This window comes from Squalius cephalus (genome assembly GCF_949319135.1).
Source record: "Squalius cephalus genome assembly, chromosome: 1".
Taxonomy (NCBI): Eukaryota; Metazoa; Chordata; class Actinopteri; order Cypriniformes; family Leuciscidae; genus Squalius; species Squalius cephalus.
The window spans coordinates 2,424,348-2,441,683 of NC_137122.1; the positions used below are offsets into that span (position 1 = coordinate 2,424,348).

Sequence of the window (17,336 nt, forward strand, 5' to 3'; positions counted from 1 at the left end):
GCTGTGACAGCTTAAAGTCCCTTTAAGACATTTGCTATCACGAATACCGTAAAACAGGCGTAAGTTAATGCTAGATAGTGATTTCAGACTAAGGCTTACTTAGTTTATTGTAGTAGGTAACTGGTAGTAAACGGTTTCGCTAGTATAATGTTATAATTAATTACTTTATTACTGCTAGCGACCTAACGGCGATAGCTAGGATTAATTTCCAATCGATCTCACTTCCCGGAGATCATTAAAACGGTCTAAAGGGAACTTCGTTTTTAAAAAATATAAAATTCAAATTTAGAATAATTATATTCAACGTCTCAGTACACAATACTTAATGTTATATATACATAAAAACTATATGACTTACCTTTCATGCAGGATGCAGCAGCAGCTCCTGTGTTGACTGTCTGTCACTGGACCGTTAAAATTTGAACCGTCGCTGCAGAAACCGCAGGCTATTTAACCCAACAGTCGGGTTATTTCTAGAAATTACCCAACGATTTTAAAAATGACCCAATATTTTTGGAAAATAACCCAACATATTGACCCAATATGTGTAACCCAACGGTTGGGTTACACAAATAACCCAACGTTTTTTACTGTGTACATATATATATATATATATATCAATATATCTACCTTGACTTGAATCGATCGTTTAAATAAGAAACTTAAAACCCAATTATAAAATCTTCCTTCAATTCCAATTCTTTGCAACTTTAATAGCAATCCTTCTCTCCACATCATATCGTCTGCTTTTTCGATGTCAAAGTATACTGCCACTAACACCTCTTTCATTGCTAGAGCCTTTTTTACATCAGTTTCTAATCTTATTAGTGTGTCTAAGGTGGATCTACCTGGTCGAAAACCATACTGATCCGAGCTGTTAATCCTTTGCTTTCTAACACGTAATAAAGTCGATTAATGATCTGAATATGAAAATGTCGTCATCAGAAGAATATGATATGGAAAGTTTCTGTTGTGCTTTAAAAGTACTAAAAATATCGTTACAATGTTTACATGGTACAATAACTGGTAGGTTACTGTTTTTATTATTGCTTGACACAAATTTTCAATAAATTTCTTGTGATTTGAATCTGATTTTGATTCAATATCGATTAATTTCGATAAATATTAGGTACAGATACATGTTAATTATTCTCAAGAAAAAAAAAAAAAAAATCTCACCTAATGCTGTTAATATAACGCCCTGTCAGCTTTTATTATTATTAAAGGTTAAAAATAACAACTCAAATGAAATATAATAGGGTTTGTATTATAATGTTAAAATATTTTAATATAGTGCACATATTTAGCAAAATACTCCTCTAGCTAATTTGTCAACTAGCGTGCTATGGTCATTAATGTTCCTGAGGTAAATGTAACGTCACGTGTAGGTTATAGTGTTCTCCAGCTGTTATTGAGCTCTTCCGCGGGTGAAAAACACTGACTGATCGATATTATGTATGAGGGATATACATTTCGGTAAGTTGTACTGTATCTTTCAACACACCTATTGTTCATTCGTGTTTATTTGCTATTAACTAGTAGTGAAGAGTAAGAGATGATCGGTTCAGGCGATACAGCGATCTGTCACGTCACATTTACAAGCGCCAAAACCGTATTTATTGTTGAATTTCGTGATAAAATGGACAGAATCTGAGAGCTGAGAGTGTGTTTCATATCAATAGTAGCCTTGTCCTCTTGGACAGATCATTAATAGTTTTAAAACAATATCTTATCATTTATATGCAGATGACATTCAGTTACTTTTTTTCGTTCAAACCTGATAGTCTAGATAAACTGTCAGTTCTACAGGACTGTTTAGTCTCCATTAACAAATGGATGGCAAACAATTTTTTGCAACTTAATAAGGATAAAACTGAATTGATGATCTTTGCTCCTGACAATATTATACCTAAGATTAAGCAGGTTTTGGGGGTTTCAGCCACCTCAGATTGTAGTGAAATGAGAAATCTGGGTGTCTGACTGGATAGAGCCATATGTTTTAACAGTCATATAAAGTCTGCAGTTCGCTCATGTTTTTACCATCTTAGGAACATTGCTCAGATTAGATCGGTAGTCACAAGAAAAGAGATGGAGATGCTTGTTCATGCCTTCATCTCATCAAGATTGGACTACTGTAATGTTCTGTACACTTGTTTGAATAAGTCTTCTATGCAGCGACTACAAGTTGTACAAAATGCTGCAGCAAGGCTTTTGACTGGTACCAGTAAGTGGTCTCATATAAGACCAGTTCTCAAGGACCTTCATTGGCTTCCAGTTGAATTCAGAGTGCAGTTTAAAATTTTTGTTATCACTTATAGAGCCCTGCACGGCCAGGCACCTCTCTATATTCAAGATCTTTTACACAAACATTCACCGGGTCGGCTCTTACGGTCTTCTGGTATGGACCTTCTAATTGTCCCTAGAACTCGTCTAAAGACTAAAGGGGACTGTGCCTTTTGTACTGTGGCACCGAGGCTTTGGAACTCACTTCCATTGGCACTGAGAACTATGGATTCTGTCAGTTCTTTTAAAAAACATCTGAAGACGCATCTTTTTGGGCTTGCTTTTATTTGACAGCATTGGTTACTTGTGTTTTGTGTGTTGTTTTGCTAGATCTATTGTTTGCATGTCTGATCTTTTCTTTTAATTAACAGTTTGTAAAGCACTTTGTGACTTTTTGTCTGTGAAAGGTGCTATATAAATAAATTTTACTTACTTACTTACTTACTTACTTACTTGTCTGTCGGTGTCAGCCCTCTTTGCTTCATGATTTTCCTCTGCGTGAGAAACTGGATGTGTGTCGTGAGAGCGAGTGAAAAGTGTCGATTGCCTGATTCTCAGCATTGGCAGCCCTGCATGAAGTCAAATTAATTTCCATAACACACCACTGAGGATTTGTTCTGCATGATATCAGCATTGACCAGCAGGTGTCGCTGTGTGCATTCCAAACCTGGAGAAATCAACCACTTTTACACACATCAGGCTGGAAAACTTTAAAGCTTCATGAAGCTTTATCTCACCATCACTACCTTCAGGTTCACTCAGCTCAACAGTTATACGCTATATTAGCAATAATGATTATTTTGGGAGACATGGATGAGCTTTGATTGGTGGTTCCCATCATGCACTGCAACATTAGGCTTTATGTTTATTTCACCAGTGATGGTTGGTTGGTCAGATGAGAGGAAGTTAATAACCACAGGAGGAGCTGATGATGTTTAAAGGAGGAGCTGTAACTATATATAATGAAGAGAAAGAGCTGTAACTATATATAATGAAGAGGAAGACTGACAGAAACAGAAAATGGCTGATAAGTGTGATCTGTGTCTGCTGGGACTGATCATTCTCTCTTCACTTCTCACAGGTAAAGAAATCTGTATTTTCTCTAAAGACATTTAGTGGAATTAGTCTGGAAAGAGTTCATTTGAACATGCTCAGTTTATTCTTGCACACATTCACGTTGTGATCTCAGAGTTGTGTATTGATACACACAGATCATACTGTATTATTCCTGATACTGGACATAGTGTCACTCAGACATCTGATGATGAAGAATTATCTTCATATTAAGAGTGTGTCAGTGATTTGAACAGCTCTCTGATAAAGACTAATAGTTTATTCTGGAGAGTGTGTTGTTTGCTTTAAGTCAGGAAAAATACTATGATTTAAAACTTCTGCTTTTTATGCTGGTATGTTTTATGTTTCATTTATTAATATATATCATAATGATCACTGAGATATACTGTGTTTCAGGAACCAGTGGAGTGTATGTGTTCATCAGTTCTGGTGAAAATGTCTCTCTGTCCTGTAATGAAGCTCTTTCTGACTGCAAATCAACTACATGGACCTACTCTAACAGCTTCAGACGTTCAGGGAGAGTTGAACTGATTACTGGAGGGATAAAGAATAAAGACACAGAGAGACACGAGAGACTGAGTCTGGAGTCTGACTGCTCTCTGAACATCAAGAACGTCACAGTAGAAGATTCTGGATTATACATCTGCAGTCAATATGTGAATAGAGAAAAACAAGGACCTGATGCTAATGTTTTTCTGAATGTTCTTCATGGTAAGTTTATGATTATGTGGTCAATTTAAAAAGGGCAGATTCTCCCTTTACACTCAGATGATGATTGAAGAGTCTGTGATTTGTGTCTTGTGTTCAGTTTTAGTGTATTCTTCATCATCATCTTCATCATCATCATCATCTTCATCTTCATCCTCACAGACTGAGATCAGTCCAGGCCGCTCTGTGACTCTCTCCTGTCAGTTGTATACTCTATACCCCTGTGATTTTTGGGTCAGTTTTGATAGACTTAAGCTGTTGTGGGTGAATCAGGCTGGTGTTGATCTGAAGACAGACTCCAGATATCAGATATTATCATCATCAGATCAAGATCGCTGTATCATCATCACTCTGACTACAACACTCCTGAATGAAGATGACAACAGAGAGTGGAGATGTCAGCTTACTCGCAGAGATCAACTCGAGACCTCAGTCAGATACACTGTCAAGTATTCAGGTGAGAAAACACTCTTTTCTGACAGATTTGTGAAAACTTCCACAGATTGGCTCTACTCTTTCTGATGGCTTCATACGTTTTGGAGTTGTAAAATATTAGTGGTCAAAGTCATAAACTGCATAACAATCCTTATAATCCCCAATATTGGCCTCCTACATGGGTCATACATGATATATTGCATAAATCAGACGAGTGTATTAAAGCCTAGTATGACCCATGTAGGAGGTCGGGTTTAGGAATTATAAGGCTTATGTCCTTCATTCAAGCTGAAGGTTTATTTGCAGAAGCTCAACTGTGTTTCACTCTCATATAAACCAGGAATAAATTATACAGTAACACAGTTATACAGTTATACAGTAATACAGTACAGTCTCTCCTCAACTACTGCCATTCTCCTCCTGACAGTTTGAGAGTGAAGTAAGGAGATAATAGATGACAGACTCATGCACATATTCATCATTTCTGTGATGTGAAGCTCCAGTATTATGTGATGATGATGTTGTGTATATGTGGCATTATGTGTTGAACTGAACTAACAGACGTGATCCACAGATCCAGCTGATACAGCATCAGAAACTGAAGTCAGTGTGACTGCTGGATCATTATACAGAGGTACGACACGTTCATTTATACTGACAGCTTTATAACATTAAACTATCAGTCAGTCTGTAAATGCTTCATCAATAACTGTTGATAGTTGAATACCCTTGACTTCAGTCATGTACAGTTTCTCTTCTTCCTCTCATGTTTCCTGCAGATCCTACTGTGGAATATCTATGTATTGACGGCATCTAAAACATTCAACGTTTCATGTATGAAAACATTCAAATGCACAAATATTGATGAATCAATATAAAAAAAAACCTGTTACTGCGTTAGATTAAACTGAAAAGGGTCATAGCACTTGCATATTGTTGTCCTATTGTTAGTTTAACTGCTTCTGTTGTTCTCATTTGTAAGTTGCGTTGGATAAAAGCGTCTGTAATGAATGTAAATGTAATGTAATAAATGAATCCTTGAGGTTTCAATCCTGAATTGATGGAATTATCCGGCTGATTTTATTGTGGCGGGATCAAACCTGATCATGTGATCATGAACCGTGTGTCAATGTTTCTGCTAACGTATAAATGCTAGTGTGCTAGAACCTCACTTAACATGAATATCTATGAATGAATAAAGCATCAAATACATTTATCTTTGGTCAAGGGCGATAGTCATTCTCCTCCTGACAGCTTGAGAGTGAAGTAAGAAGATAATAGATGACAGACTCGTGCACATATTCATCATTTCTGTGATGTGAAGCTCCAGTATTATGTGATGATGATGCTGTGTATATGTGGCATTATGTGATATTAAATAGTGACACCATAAAGTTGTGTGAAAATAACAGCCAAGATTTATTTACACATATGGATTTTATGGATATATTTGCCTACAGTGTTGAAAGTCATTCTCTTGCGCTTCATATGTAAACTGCTTTAAATATAATATTAATACAGTAATGGACAGACTCAGACTGTATAATCTCTCTCTGTTCTGTGTGATGGAGCTGATTTGAGGATTCTTGGATCTTGTCTGTTCATTCTTGTTTTTAGCATCTTTTTTCATTTTGAATGATTGCTATAATTTTCTTAATAAACCTCTGCAGTTGTGTTTAATAAGTCTCCTTTCCTGAGATGTTTGTTAGGAATATGTTAATTCCCCTTCATGAGCTGGTAATGTCTCTGTAAGTCCACTGAAGCGAGTTGTAGTTGAGAAGCCGCTTCAATAACCGAGAGCTAGATATTGGGTCTTAAACACCTCACGACACCCTGAAGGACCCACTGAGAGGTCAGACTTGAAGCACTGTTCCTGAGATGCTCTTCTTGGTGGTTAACTGTAAGCAGCAGACAGATCCAGCAAGAGGAGAACTGAGGATTCGGAGGCTCCTCTTGCCAGTCTCAGAGCTTCAATAACCGAGAGCAGGGCCGTCTCAGTTTAGTGGCGCTTCTGAAGCCAGACTGGTTGTTGTCCAGGAGGATGTTCTGTGTGAGAAATGGAGATAGTTGGTGGAAAACGACTCGTTCAAGTGTTTTAGCAAAGTGGTCCAGAAGTTCAGGGAGGCGGAAGTTAAATCAGTGGTGCTTGAGAAATACATCCCAGATCTTCCAGAGCATTTGTAGTGTTGATAAAGGAGTCTGGATCTGATATATTTCTCAAGGCTGGAGAGAGTAAAGCAGAACGTTATAATCCATGTGTAGAAACTCCCTGAAGACAGTTAATATCTGCTTTACAGACGCTCATGTGCAAATGCAGGCTTATTTTACCAAGCTGATGCTAATAATTACTTTACAATACTTTTAAAATCTGTTTTATAATTCAGGAGTCATGGATAGTGGAAACATTTTCAGTAACAAACCAATTTTATCAGTAATAATTTCAAGAGTTTACTTCTAGAGTTTAATGACATGCTGGAAACTGCTAAAATAAAGAAGTGAAACTAGCAGTAATGCTAAGAATAGCCTGTAAGGGTGGATTTCCTGCTGGGGTTCAGTCTGCAAGACTGCCGAATGACTAAAGAAGCGTTGTCAGCAAGATGGTAGAAAACTGCACATTTCTTGTCTATTCCACCCACTGCCACTTATACCAACGACGGAAATAAGCGCAGTTACAAGAGCTTAATATGTGGGAGAGCGTTGCTGAAGAGAGTGATGATGTTGCATTGCAATATGAAGCACTTCAAAGTCAACACCAAATCAAACTAGTTAGCACATTATTTGTAATTGAACAGGTTTAATGACAAAATATGGTTATGGTTACACTTAAAATAGTTACAAAATAGATGATGATAGCTTATACCATTAATCTTGCCCAGCATATATGAAATATGTTACCAGAGAGAGAGAGAGAGAGATAGTGGAGAGAGAGAGAGAGAGATAGTGGAGAGAGAGAGAGAGAGAGAGAGAGAGAGAGAGAGAGAGAGAGAGATAGTGGAGAGAGAGAGAGAGAGAGAGAGAGAGAGAGAGAGAGAGAGAGAGAGAGACCTTTAACACACTTTAATTCCTACTTACATTATAAAAATATTCCTCATAAACATCTATTTTTCACAGATGTACATTGATAAATACACAAATATACCCACTCAAAACTCAAACATTCTTATAAACATTGCAAAGTATTGGATAAAATTTTACAATCCTCATTTAAAACATTTTTTTTTAACCAAAAAAACCTCATAAATTTAACACCAGCTCATTTTCAAAAATCACTGAGCACAAAACATCATTCAAAGCCCAAATTTCAACAAATCTGTCCATATTATTCATTAGTTTAAAATATGCAAACTCTGCCTTTATTCTAGTTGCTATAAGAGCCTTTAAGACCACCTCAGGGCCGACTTCCCCCTCTCCTTTCAGTTTCCTTTTTCTTGTTAACCATATTGCCATTTTGGCTCCTCCAAACACAAAATTAATTAACGAGATTCTTTTCCTGTCTGATGCAACATATTTTGGTCCAAAAATGAAAAATTCATTATTAAACCCTACCCCGAAATCTCTGACCCACCCATCTAAAATCTGAAACAGTCCTCTTAACCTTAAACAATTTAACCCTCTGGGGTCTAAGGTGTTTTTGGGGTCCTTGAGATGTTCTGACATGCCCTGACATTTTTGCTTTTTTCAGTTGCTTATAAACATATTAATGGCAAAAAAAAATTACACACTATTTAGCACAAACAGGGCTACCATGAAATGTGAGCAACAAGAATGTACATGTCTGCATTTTTGAGAGAATAATGTTTATGCATGGTTATTGAAAAAACTAAAAACTAAAGTTTCTGAAATAAGACCATAAAACACATTCTCAATTCAATTCAATTCAAATTTTATTAAGCCATTTCAACTAAGTTGATAGGAATTTGTCTTGGTATGCTCACATACAGCTTAATTGACATAATACACTGACATTACAACATGTTCCACACATACTTCACAACAACAACAAATACACGGACAAAAGAGCCTCATATTGCACATGAGATTGGTTAGTAGAATGACCAGATGAAGGGTGCTTGAAAACAGAACCTCATATAAAACATTCTGGGAGTAAACTGATATAAAAGCATTCGGTATCCTAGCCTCAGACCATGTTTAGGTGACGTATGGCCTGAGGATAGGTACTGTCTCTGAAGCGTGATGTTCTACTGGTAATGCTTCTATACCTCTTGCCTGATGGCAAAATATTAAATAAGTAATTTGCTGGGTGGGAGGAGTCACTGGTGATGTTTCTTGCCTTCTTAATGATTCTAGCGTTGAAATGTGAAGCTATGGAGGGCATACTACAGCCTATGATCTTAGATGCTCTGCTCACTACTTTCTCAAGCTGTTGCTTGCCTTGACTGGTTGCATTACCATACCAGGACAGAATAGAGAATGTTAGCACGCCTTCTATGGCGGCTCGGTAGAAGTGAGTCATGCATTTCTGGCTGACCCCGAATTTCCGTAATTGACGGAGGAAATAAAGTCTCTGATGGGCTTTGTTTACAATGAGACTGATGTTCAGGTCCCATGAGAGCGACTGGTGAATGGTGGTGCCCAGGAAACGGAAGGACGGGACCCTCTCAACAACCTGATCATTGATGGAGAGGGAAAGGTGTTGAACAGTCTTCCTTCTGAAATCTACAATCATTTCTTTTGTTTTAGTTGTATTTAGGATTAAGTTATTGGCCTCGCACCACTTCACCAGCCGCTCAACCTCTGCCCGATAGTCAGTCTCATCACCATCAGAGATAAGGCCTAATATGGTGGTATCGTCTGCAAATTTTAACAGTTTGACTGATGTTTGATTTGATGTGCAATTATTAGTGTAAAGTGAAAATAAGAGCGGGGACAGGACACACCCTTGTGGGGCGCCGGTATTAAGAGTCCTCGTTGATGACACATGATTATTAATTTTAACAAATTGTTTCCTACAGGATAAAAAGTTCAAAATCCATTGACAGAGAACAACATCGACACCCATCGCTGAAAGAGAGTTATACAGCCTGATAGGGATAATGGTGTTGAAGGCTGAACAAAAATCAAGGAACAGGATGCGAGCATATGTATTTTTTGACTCAAGATGTTGGAGAATAAAATGAGCGCACAATGACACTGCGTCATCTACACCCCTATTTGCCCTATAAGCAAACTGATGACAATCCAGTGTGATATGCGCTAGTTTTCTGCAGACCAAGCGCTCAAATACCTTCATTACAGTCGATGTGAGCGCAATTGGCCTGTAGTCATTTAGGCAGGTGATGTTATTCTTCTTAGGCACTGGAATAACCATAGCTGATTTAAAACAGATAGGTACAGTTGAGGAGGAAAGAGACCAGTTAAAGATGTAAGTGAATATTGGAGTAAGCTGGTCTGCACAGTTCCTTAACGTGGCTGGTGTTATACCATCAGGCCCCGCAGCTTTCCTGATATTTTGATGGTGCAGCAGCCTCCTAACATCATGCTCTGAGATTGTAAAAGGGGGGAGGGGTGATCGACCATACCCGTTAGAGGAAGGCTCAGAGAATTAATCTGGGTTACTCTGGGCTCAAATCTGCAGTAAAAATCATTTAGCTTCTCAGGGAGGGAGGGGTCGCAGTCTGAGACGTGATGCTTGATCTTATAGTTGGTAATTGTCTGCAGACCCTGCCAGACACCCTTAATGTCATGGACTTGGAGCTTATTTTCAAGTTTCACTCTGTAAGTGGCTTTAGCTGTTTTAATAGCCTTTTTGAGTTGGTATTTGAGGAGTCTGTAAAGTGCTTTATCATCACATCTGAATGCAGCGTTTTTTTCCCTACATAAACGCCTTACATCCTTGTTAAGCCAAGGCTTGTTGTTACTGTAATTGATGACAGTTTTGGTGGGAATACACACAGACTCACAAAAGTTTATATAAGACATTACAGTATCAGTGAAAGTGTCAATATCATCATGCACAAAAACACTCCAGTCTGTGACATCAAAACAGTCTTGTAACATGTCTATGGCCGGAGGAGAGTACCACCTGACCCTCTTTTTCACTGGTTTAGTTGTTTTTAGTTTCTGGCGATATTTAGGAACAAGTAATACAGTGTTGTGATCAGACTCACCAATCGGGGCTCTGATTAGAGCTTGATATGCTTCTGGAATGGGAGAGTAACACTGGTCCAAAGTTTTATCCAGCCTGGTAGAAGTATGAATCTGAGGCTTGTATCTTGGAAGAGCTTTCTTCATAGATACATGATTAAAGTCACCCAGCAACAGGATTACAGAATCCGGATTGGAGTTTTCCATGGCGAAGATGTGATCAGCCAGTTCCAGTGTCGCTGACGTCATCGCAGCGCTCGGTGGAATGTAAACAACACACAGTATGACGGAGGAGATTTCTCTCGGTGAGTAAAAGGGGATGCATTTAACTGTGAGATATTCCAAGTCCGGCGAACAGTTGTGTGATAGAGTTTTGGTATTCACACACCAGTTTCGGTTAATATAAATACAAACACCGCCGCCACGCTGCTTAAGGGATTCGCTGGTTCGATCTGCCCGATGAAAGGTGAAGCCATCCAGTTGTAACGCAGAGTCAGGGATATACTCGTGCAACCAAGTTTCTGTCAGGCAAATGGCAGAGCAGTCTCTTAGATCCCGTTGGGAAAGAATGAGGGCAGTAAGTTCGTCCTTCTTGTTTGATAACGAGCGAACGTTGGAGAGAGTGAGGCTCGGGAGGGCAAGCCTGTGCCCCCGGTATCTTAGCCGAACCAATGCTCCTCCACGCTTACCTCTCTTCTTCCTCAGCCGGTGTTTTGGGTGTTTCCAAGGGAAACCAGAGAATGTATCCGGCACAAATGACTGTGAAACCGGCAAGTTGTCCCGAATGTGGATGAGTTCGGCTCTGTCATATTGAATGAGACCGTCACAAGATTTCATAAACAAACAAAACAACAAATAGACCAAACAAACAGAGAGCAAAACCGAGTCGCCATAGTACGGCGCCATCTTGGGGTCACGGACTTGTCAGAGACTTTTTCTAAATATGTACCAATAAGACTTTTGTCTAAAAGATGTCATCACCTAGTGTTTTTTCTTCAAAATGAAGTGAAAATCACCCTGCCTTATCATTCACATAACACAATACATTGATTTGAATTTTGCAAAGCACTTTCTGTTTGGAAAGGCCATATGCGGAGTGGGCGTCAACGGTCATGCATATATAGTGGTTCACACCTGAGGAGACAATGGGGCCTGCATACTTAATTAGCCATTCATTCAGGTGAGTCACTGAGCCACAAGAATGCAAGAGCAACAGTTGGAAGCATCTCAATTCTTTTTTTATTTTTCCACATATTGTGCTTGCAATTTGGCCTATAATATCCAAGGAAAACATGTCTAGTAATTGTGCAGTTAATTCTCATACTGTTTTTTCAGTTTTGGAATATTTATCCTCTCCCCAAATTTGTCAATAATAAAACACAATAAAAGTTATTTAAAGAAAAGGCTTATATTTACCTTTTAATAGTTTGTTTACATCTACCTTGTAAATATATTTTTTTTAATAAAAAGGTTACAATTACAAAGAAAGTGTAATGTTTCTTTGTAAAAACTAAAGTATACATTTTATCATACATATTTCAAAGTTAAGGATTTAATTGATTATTTGATAACTTTATTTTTGACAAAACATATTATTTAACATAAGCAAATATTGGCAAACTTATTTGAAAGCTTATTTGAGGTGGCAGATATTTTACATTAAAAATGTATAATCTATCCAAAACTAATCAACGAAATGTTGTCTTTCATATGTCTGTAACATAGGTCTTTCATTTTTATTATAAGAAATATAAATGTTAATTTGCAGTTTAATACGTTGCTTATACAAATACATTTTATTTCAACATATTTTAGTCGATATTTACTGAGTGTAGCAATACAGTTTGCTAAAACCGAAAAATTCAGAACAGAAACGCCTGACTGTACCGTTGTTTTTAAGAAATATTAGGGCATATAAATGTTAATTTTCAGTTTAAAGCGTTGCTTACAAATAGCCTACATTTTATTTCAACATATTTCTGTCGATTTTTACTCAACTCAGTACGGCAATACAGTTTGCTAAAACATCATCATTCATTCACACAGAGACGCAATTTAAATGTAAACTGTCTTTTTGCGAGCTGTGGTAAACAGCGCGCATCTCTGCCGTTCAGTCATTCATAAACAGAAACCCGATTCACGTGAGAAGAAAAAAATTTTACAGTATCCCTAAGCTCGCTCCTCAATATACCCGCACTTCTGAGGTACTTTTTTCATTATTGTTATTCCTCACAGCGCTACGAGACGGTGTTAAAGTAATGATCTGAATAAACTTGTGTTTCTCGAGCTGATATGGGGGCGTTCACAGGATTGCGCAGATTGCCTCATTCATTTGCGTTTGAATAGCGCGCGCTCTCCGTAGGCGGAGTCACATTACATTTGAATTACTTGTAATGAGGTCGACTGGAATCGCTCTCTTTTAATACAGATTTCACAAGATGAGAATATTTGTTTTTTATATAAATGACTTCATTTAAGAGAAGAGAATTCAAGCTTCATGCCTGTATGTCTGTTTGCCTGTTTGACTGAGTATTCGCTGAGTTATTGTTCATTTTCGGACGCGTTTCAGAATGGTCTTCACTGACACAGAGAAGGCAGAACTCGCATCACGTTTATTTTTCTTTATTTGGCAAAAAGCACAACACTTTGTTTTTATTGTGAGTATACACAAAAATAATACACATTTAACAGAATCGATTGATGTATGAAACTTGCTTGTAATATCAAAGTCCACAGAGCAAAATTAATTTCTTTTGAACTGAACTGAAAAAAAGCGAGCTGGTATCGCCGGCGATACCGCCGACCTCAGGGGGTTAAAAACAAATGATCTACTGACTCCTCAGTGCCACAAAAAGGACATTCTTTCCCTATAGTGGGGTCGATGTGTGCCACGTGCCTGTTTGTAGCTACCGCCCAGTGAACAACCCTCCATTGGAGATCCGCCGTGCGTTTCTCTATAGGAAGTTTGTATAGGGACCTCCAGCATCCTCTAGGGGACGAGTCTGGCCCGAACAAATCTGACCACTTTGTCTCCTTACAATCCTTGAGCACGTTATAATGGGACACTTTCACACAAATATTGTACATTGCCTTTTTTGAGACAGTCTCGAAACCTTCCAGCACAGGAGTCCTGAAATGTAGAAGAGAACCTTCCTCTGGCTCCTCATCCACCGCTGCTGAGACTACCACTTGGGGAAAACGACTCCCTCCATTCTGTTCAGGAACCTCATCTTCCTCTGGGTTTTGTCTGAAGACAGAAGGCAATGCAGAGACAGTTCCATCCATTATTCTCTTCATTACCCTTATGGACTTGATACCTGTCTTGTTGCACATCTCCTCTGGACTTTTCCAGTTTTCACCAGTCTTTAGGTCAGCAATTCTTGTACACCCCGCTCTTGCCATTACATTCTGGATGCTTCTGGGCTCCAGTGCCGGTGCTGGTATCAGCGGGTTATTAAAAAGAGGTTCGTTCTCTGTCCAGTGTCCGATATTTGAAAGCACCCTCTTGACCATGAACGTTGAGGTCCATGCTCTTAAAACTGTCTTGTAGAAAGGGGAAACATTCCTCAAGTCCATGTTTGCCAAGTTGATCAAAAACAATTGCACATCATACTTGAAAATGTTCATTTTCCTCAGCACAGCACACGCCGTGTCAGCCCAGCACGGCTCCGCATACAGCAATCTTTGTGCTGCTTGAAGTCAGAATGTCTTTATTCTGCTGTTAATGTCCATTAGGCCTTGTCCTCCCTCATGAACAGGTAGGAAAAGTACAGCAGATTTTTTCCAATGCTGTCCATCCCAGAAAAAGTCAATTAGCTTTCTTTGTAACTCTTCCACTACACTTTCTGGGGGATCCAGAACATTCATTTTGTGCCATAAAGCAGATGCAGCCAGATTGTTCGTGACCAATACCCTGCCCCTATACGATAACTGGGGCAGCACCCACGACCATCGAGACAACCGGTCACACATTTTCCCCACCATACCCTCCCAGTTTTTCTGCTTATATCGATCTGTTCCTAAAAATACTCCCAACATTTTCAAACCCTGTCTTCCCCATTTAACTCCCCCTGGAAGCACAGGAGAGCCCCCTAATGTCGCGGACGTGAGAGGACGCTGGCGCTGTTTATTCGCCGCTTCTCTGTCTGCTATTCTTCATTGTGTTCCTATTTGTTTGTGTTCGCTGTACCCCTACCTCCGGACAGCATTTCTCCCTCCGGACAGCCTTCAAGCTGATTCCTGAAGCCGCTTGGGCACCTTCTCCGGACTATATCCTCATCGATTAGCCGCTAGCTGGCTGCCCCCGGGGTTCACCTAACTTCTGTCTGCTTCGCCGTGACTCCTGCTGCTGCAACCTCCATTAGATGCGAGCTGTGACCGCGACTTTCATCTTCTCTGTCATGCCGTGGATCATCTTGGCACTCACATCAGTCATCCATCTCTGTGTCCCTAGTTCATTCCTAACTGCAACCACGGAGCTCTCAGTCCCACCGCTCGGCATCATGTTCAAATACTCAACTCTGCAACTGGTCGAACTAACCAACTATTCCATTCCATCCTGCATCACAGTCATAAAACAGCTCGGACTTCTACGTCGATCCCGCTATATTCACAGAAGCTCTCGCCGCAAGTTTGTTTACTTCCACCACGGACTATCCATTCCATCCATCTGGTCACCTGCACGCTCCATCGCACCTCTCCCACGTCATCGGAACGCTTCCCCCGCTGGATTACATAGTGCTGAGCGCACCGACAGGTTGCATAGAAAACCCGGACTGGAATACAGTGCTTCTTGCACAGTTCTTCGTCATCGGAACACTTCCCCTGCTGGATCACATAGTGCTGAGCGCACCGACAGGCTGCACAGAAAACCCGGACTGGACCACAGTGCTTCTCACACAGATATTCTCCAATCATACGCAAATAAACTCACTGTCCCTCCTCAACTGCACTACCATCACACACGCACTGTTAACTGGGACAACCTCAGATCTTTTCAGCCTGCACCCATCTCTCCACCCTCTCACCATGCCAACTTTGCCCTACTCAACACCCGATCGCTTAACAATAAAGCCCCTGCTCTACATGAATTAATCATTGAAAACACTTTGGATTTCCTTCTGCTCACTGAAACCTGGCAACAACACAATGACTACTTCTCCCTCAACCAAGCATCCCCCACTGGTTACAATTACATCTGCAAACCCCGCCCCTCTCGCCGTGGAGGTGGTCTTGCTGTTATTTTCAATCAGAACTTCCGGATCACTGAACTCACTCTCCCCTCAGTATCATCATTTGAATATCTCGCCTTCAAAGCTCTTTCATCCATGACAGTTATCCTCATTTACCGGCCACCGAAACCAAATCCCTCCTTCCTCTCTGATTTTACTGAACTCCTCACACTAGCCTCATCTCTCTCTCCACGTCTGCTGTTACTCGGTGACTTAAACATCCACATAGACCTTCCCATCTGCAAGCTGTCATCGGAATTCAACATTTTACTGGACAACTTCACTCTCACTCAACATGTCACATTCCCCACCCATGAAAAAGGACACATCCTCGATCTGGTCTGCTCCACTAACCAACCAGTCCTTGACCTCCATCCTTGCCTCTTTCCCCTCTCTGATCATAAACTGATACGGTTCACCATTCCTTCTCCAACTCCACGCCCCCGCCTCCTCAGAAAAATCACCTTCCGTAACCTTAAATCTATTGATTCCCATCATCTCTCTGACTTGATCTCCACCACTCTCCACCTGGACCCAACCCTCACCTCACCTGATGATCTCACAAACAACCTCAACTCTGCTTTGTGTACCTCCCTTAACACTCTGGCCCCCCTTAAAACAAAAACTGTCACTTTTAACACTTCGTCACCCTGGTACACACCTGCACTCCGAAAAATGAAACAAACTGGTCGCCAACTCGAACGTTTGACAAAAAAATCAGCTCTTACAGTACACCACGAAGCCTATAAACTCCACCTCACTTCCTACAAAGACGCCCTCATTCTTGCAAAAACTGCCTACCTCTCCAGCATCCTCACCAACCCCTGTCAAAACCCTAGAACCCTCTTCTCCATTTTGAATAACCTCATCAAGCCTCGGACCATCACCCTCCCTACCTCTACTCCTGATCTGTGCAACTCATTCCTTCACTTTTTCGCTAAAAAAATCAACATAATTTATCAGTCTCTATCCTCTGCAAACGACCTCCCAGTAACTACTTCAGCATCGGACATGGCCGACTTTCCCCACCTCACTCCTGACTTTACTCACCCTCCTCCACACTCCCTTCTCTCCCAGTTTAACTTGGTCACCACTCCTGAAATCTACAAACTCATCAGCTCCTCCAAACCTACTACATGCTCACTTGACTACCTCCCTACTCCACTCCTTAAGTCCTGCCTCCCTGTCCTTTGCCCTTACCTCACTAACCTCTTCAACTCCTCACTGTCCCTCGGATCTGTCCCCTCTGCTTTCAAAACTGCTGCTGTCACCCCAATCCTTAAGAAACCTGGTCTGGATCCCTCTTCACTCAACAACTACCGCCCAATATCCAACCTCCCCTTTCTGTCAAAAACCCTGGAACGCATAGTCGCCTCACAACTACAAACCCATCTTCATGCCAATAATCAATATGAACCCCTCCAATCTGGTTTTCGCCCCCTCCACAGCACAGAAACTGCTCTCCTCAAAGTCCTCAATGACCTCCTCACCTCTGCTGAC

At 40.3% G+C, this 17,336-nt stretch overlaps 2 protein-coding genes across 1 annotated transcript; both read left to right on the forward strand.

Annotated features, from left to right (window-relative positions):
* LOC307169706 (extracellular superoxide dismutase [Cu-Zn]-like) overlaps window positions 1-17,336 on the forward strand; it is a 128,613-nt gene that overhangs the window by 58,293 nt on the left and 52,984 nt on the right.
* On the forward strand, window positions 3,270-6,178 carry LOC307167185 (uncharacterized protein). The gene is made up of 5 exons (XM_079886177.1): window positions 3,270-3,364; window positions 3,754-4,068; window positions 4,166-4,522; window positions 5,075-5,134; window positions 5,280-6,178. Exons 1-5 carry the CDS (start codon window positions 3,304-3,306, stop codon window positions 5,315-5,317), a joined length of 831 nt encoding a protein of 276 aa, XP_079742303.1. The 5' UTR covers window positions 3,270-3,303; the 3' UTR covers window positions 5,318-6,178.